Genomic DNA, 4,692 nt, shown 5'->3' with positions numbered 1-4,692 from the left:
ATTCATAAGCATTATTTCAATTGCTTCATAACAAAGCAAGCAGAACACTGCAAGGTGTGACTACCTTGACGCATGTCATGATATTGTCATAGTGACATAAGCGCTGTTGGTAGAAACGGTTGCTATGTTATGGCTCCTCCTTTATGCAAACAGAGCTACAGTGGTTTCCAGTGCAAATGTCGCAGGTGAAGAAAGGTACAGTAGACAGTATCGTATTAATTCAAGCTTTATTTACTTGGAGTTTCCGTATCTTTTTTTTTTTTTTTATTGTTGGCCTCTCTGTCTGTCTTGCTCTGTTTGAAGAGGTGGATACAATACCAGACTGCAGTTCATGCCCTTGTTCTCTACTGAAAAGAAGGCAAAATGCATATTATCTGTCATGCAAATAAGTGTAGATTAGTTTCACTGTAACAAGTTGTATATAAAAGCATGTTTTACAAGAAACTGCTTTCTACTTCAAAATGTCATGTTTAACTCATTGTGAAATTATCTGTAAAATTTACTAGCAATTTCTGAGGTAAAATTGTTAAAATTCCAGTCCTTTTTGTTCAGCGTTTGAATGCTTTCATTTGTTTCTCATGGAAAATACTAAAAAGACATGAAATGTGATGGTTGCCGCTAGAAAATCTGAAGGGGGAGCCCCAGAAAAAAGTGCAGGGGAATATGGTGGACCCCCCAAACCTGCATCATGTGGAACATCGAGGGGCCTTCCATGTGGGATGTTTCACTTCAGTTACTTTAAACTGACTCAGCCCTCTTCACATTCATATATTAATTCTGAAAAGTTAAAAAAAATTCTGAATCTAAGCAAGTGGCATCTGCAAGCAAACAAACACATTAGGGTTTTATTTATTTATTTATTTCTGGGAAGTTTTTGTAATTACATGCAACCATTGATCTGAATTCTAGACACTTTTCTCTTTTTAAAGGAAGTGTTTCCCAGATACAGAATTTGTGTCAAGGTGATTTTTAGTGAATGTCTGAACGCAGTTCCCCTGTAAGTTCCCACATGCGTCCCAAAGCAGAAAAGTATACTTTGTTACATAATGCAGAAACATTCACTTTTTAGGGACACTGTAGCCTACCACACTCTACCACATAATGAAAAAAAACAAACATAAAAAATACACATAACAATACCTTTTGTTACATAATGCAGAAACATTCACTTTTTAGGGACACTGTAGCCTACCTCATAATGAAAACAAAGAGAAATAATGTTGATATCAAGTGCTATTTCTAGCTGCATATATATTTCCTGCATTATTAATAGTCCCCTTCCTCACGGTTTTCATTCATGAGCTCTCGTCTTTCATTTTCCCGTGAGTTTGGCTTGCTGTGTTCTACCAGGTACATCTGAATGTGTAATAGGAAAATACTGATTTTCATTCTTACTTCGCAGAGTCATCTTGAGGGAAATTCTCTAAATAAAAGCCCGCTACGAGTTCCCCTTTTCAGTGAAGAGTTAAGATAGTTACAAATGGAAATCCCCTGATGTGCAACATGGAACCGGGGCGCAGCTATAAAAGCGCGTTGCGCCGCCCTCTCCGCACACTTCACTGAAGGCTTCGGTACAGCGAGCGTCGCGATGGATGTACACAGTGCACGCATGATGAACTTTCAGGATTGTGATATGGATGAAATGGATATGAAAAACAGGAAAATGCAACAGCTGGAGGAGCGCGTCGACAGCGGCATGGATTCGCTAAAGGAGGACGAGTATCTGAAAATTGTGGAGGAAATTGAGATTTTGCGTTTTGAAGACCCGGTTGCGAATCCAAAGGGGACGTGTGAATCTTGGACACAAGAAGTCACCGAGGATGGAGACACGTAAGTGTAATTTTTTTGTTTGTTTGTTTTAAAGACGAAAATAATGCGATGCAAGTTTCCTATTAGAAAAAAAATAAATAAATGCAGAGAGTAACCCATTTAATGGAACTTGCAACATTTATGACCAAAACCTACTTTAGGGTGTCTAAAATTGTTGTTGATTACATTAAATGAAACAATGCATTTATTGTTAGATTACTATTTCATTCGCTCGATAAAAATTATACAAGTACAATATTTTTGACAATTTTCTATTGGGACCAACTGAGCAATTTTGAGTCTACAGCTTGTAATTGTAAACAGAATAAAACATACGTTCAATAAACTTTTAGAGAAGTTATGCAAAAAGTTTAATTTGCGCAATGTCGCTAAAGTGCGGAAGTAAACAAATCTCGTTTTGGAGCAGCGCCCAAAGTGGGAGGCGCTTGAGAACCCAAGTGCGCAGGCAGGAAAGTCCCTGGCGCGCGGCCAAGCGCAGATAATGTATCAGATGTGTGGAGCCACACTGGTTGGAAATAACCTTAAAAAACTCCATTCTTGCGAAACGCCGCCTGCTCGCGCTGTGTGTGCTTTGCTAAACCACATCCTCTGAGAATGTTCTTAAAATATTTTCTAAAAAAAACACCCTCCCACATTATTTTCCAGGTATCTTCACCTTGCCATCATTCACGAGGCGGAAGATTATGCCATCCAGATTATCAAACAGTGTCAGAACGACCCGTTCCTGAACAGACAGAACAACCAAAGACAGGTAATTGAGCTCCCACACACAACTACTCACTACTACAAAAAACACACATCAAAACAACAAATACATAAAAAAACAAAAAAAAACCCACAGACTGCACTGCACCTCGCCGTCATCACAGAACAGCCACACATGGTGGACAGACTGCTGAAGGCCGGCTGTGACCCCCGGCTGGTCGATCAGAGTGGAAACACGGCCCTCCACATCGCCTGCAAAAGAGGCTCACTAGCTTGCTTCTCAGTACTGACTCAGATTCAGACCCAGCATCTGCACTCCATTCTCAGCTCCCCAAACTACAGCGGTAAGTCATAGTTCTGAGTAAAATCACAGCACTGTCATTCTTTTTTTTTTTCAATCATGAAAACAAGTTTTTGAGTTAAAAAAAGCAGTTTTTAAAATACAATCCTTTGTTTTTAATTACAGGACACACGTGTCTCCATATAGCAGCTGTTAACAACTACCTCTCGATGGTGGAGAGTCTGGTCCAGCTTGGGGCGGATGTAAACGCAAAGGTACGGTATAAGTTTAAAACACTCTCCAGCTTCACAAATGACTCTCATATATGTTTGAGAAGAGAACTAATGTATGATTTATTGCGTTTAGGAGCAGTGTAGCGGCCGCACGTCACTCCATTTGGCCGTGGACCTGCAGAACCTGGATCTGGTGCACACACTCATCGCTCTGGGAGCTGATGTTAACAGTCTGACCTACGGCGGATACACGCCGTACCACCTGACCTTCGGCCGACAGAACAGCGAGATCCAGAGGCAGCTTTACAAACGGACGGCCCAGGAGCTCAGAGCGATGCCAGAGAGCGAGTCAGAGGAGAGCGATGAGGAGTGTGTGTCTGATGAAGATTGTGTAAGTTTCTTTGAGGAACCTCTCCTACATTTTACATTCCATTGTGATGTTGTGAAATTCATTTTATATAACTATATAATTTATATTTATATATCTTTCTCGTTTTTTTTTTAACAGATGTATGATGACATCCAGTTCTGTGGGAGATAGTTTGGCCCTCAGGACAACATTGCCCATAATGCAAAGCAGCGAAGGCTGTAGGTGCTGTCTCAAGGTCTGGGACGGGGTGCGCCATATCCTAGGACACCAATCCCTTGATGGGAGTCTGCTAAAGTGGAAAAGAAGAGCTGAGCCCCTCCTGGGGGCATGATAGCAGTGGTGCTGTTCAACAAGGAAAGAGCCCCAAAGATAGCTGGACCAAAACCGTTACCAATATTTTTGAAGCCAAAGAGTTGGGAAAATATGTATATTTTGTGAATATATAGAGAGATATATTTTTATATTTGTAAATATGTGAAATGAAACACTTGTCGATAATGTTTATAGTCTATATATGACACTGTGAAATATTTTTTACATTAAAAACAAAAGAAATGAATTCTGAGTCGGGGTGTTTCTTGTATTGAATGTGCTGGAGTGATTTCAGAAGGCTTGGAAATTTTCTGAGTTGTGAAACTTGTGAAAGAACATGTAAACTCCTGTTGCGGTGGGAATACCAGCCCATAGTGGCGGTTCAGAAAAAAAAAGCCCTCAGTGTGTACAGTAACCGTATCATTTCCTTTCTGGAACGCATGAGTCACGTAGATGCGTCACTATAGTTTGAATAAAATTCCTTGGGTCTGCTAAAGTGGAGTCATGAGTATCTGACTCACGCTCAGTATGAAGTTCCCCACAAGAAAGAGAAATGAAGACCCGGCTACTAGAGGAGTGAGCTTCATAAGCATTATATATTCATTGCTAGGATTACATTACGTGTGTGTCTGTATGAATAGATCATCCATAAACAAATGATGGATTAGTGCAATTTATGAATTATTCAGATCGCCACCTAATTTGAAGTCATAGCACTTTTATTTATTTTTTTAAAAAGGATATTAATCATGTTTCTGCAGACGGATGAGCCAGGGATCATGAATTTTAGGGAAATTCCATAGCTTTGTTCTCCTGACAATGAGTATCATACTATTAAAACCATTGGAAAGATTTCAATGTGACATACAGCGTAATCATCTTCATCACTGTCACATGGTGAGAGGTGAATTCCAACTCCATTCTATATATATATATATATATATATATATATATATATATAT

At 39.7% G+C, this 4,692-nt stretch overlaps 1 protein-coding gene across 1 annotated transcript; it reads left to right on the top strand.

The window, feature by feature from the left end:
• Window positions 1–1,543: 1,543 nt before the first annotated feature.
• On the top strand, window positions 1,544–3,977 carry LOC109063673 (NF-kappa-B inhibitor alpha-like). Its single transcript, XM_019080709.2, has 6 exons — window positions 1,544–1,830; window positions 2,476–2,581; window positions 2,672–2,879; window positions 3,002–3,090; window positions 3,182–3,439; window positions 3,557–3,977. Exons 1-6 carry the CDS (start codon window positions 1,589–1,591, stop codon window positions 3,587–3,589), a joined length of 936 nt encoding a protein of 311 aa, XP_018936254.1. The 5' UTR covers window positions 1,544–1,588; the 3' UTR covers window positions 3,590–3,977.
• The last annotated feature ends 715 nt before the right edge of the window (window positions 3,978–4,692 follow it).

The sequence above is a fragment of the Cyprinus carpio genome, chromosome B20, assembly GCF_018340385.1.
Source record: "Cyprinus carpio isolate SPL01 chromosome B20, ASM1834038v1, whole genome shotgun sequence".
NCBI lineage: Eukaryota > Metazoa > Chordata > Actinopteri > Cypriniformes > Cyprinidae > Cyprinus > Cyprinus carpio.
This window is presented reverse-complemented; position numbering and strand designations above follow the sequence as displayed.

Bases quoted from the DNA above. Each gene is read 5' to 3' on its own strand.
- LOC109063673 (XM_019080709.2), top strand. From the start codon at position 1,589: ATGGATGTACACAGTGCACGCATGATGAACTTTCAGGATTGTGATATG. The intron at 1,831-2,475 runs GTAAGTGTAATT...ATTATTTTCCAG, and splicing joins GTCACCGAGGATGGAGACAC to GTATCTTCACCTTGCCATCA. The intron at 2,880-3,001 runs GTAAGTCATAGT...TTTTAATTACAG, and splicing joins CAGCTCCCCAAACTACAGCG to GACACACGTGTCTCCATATA.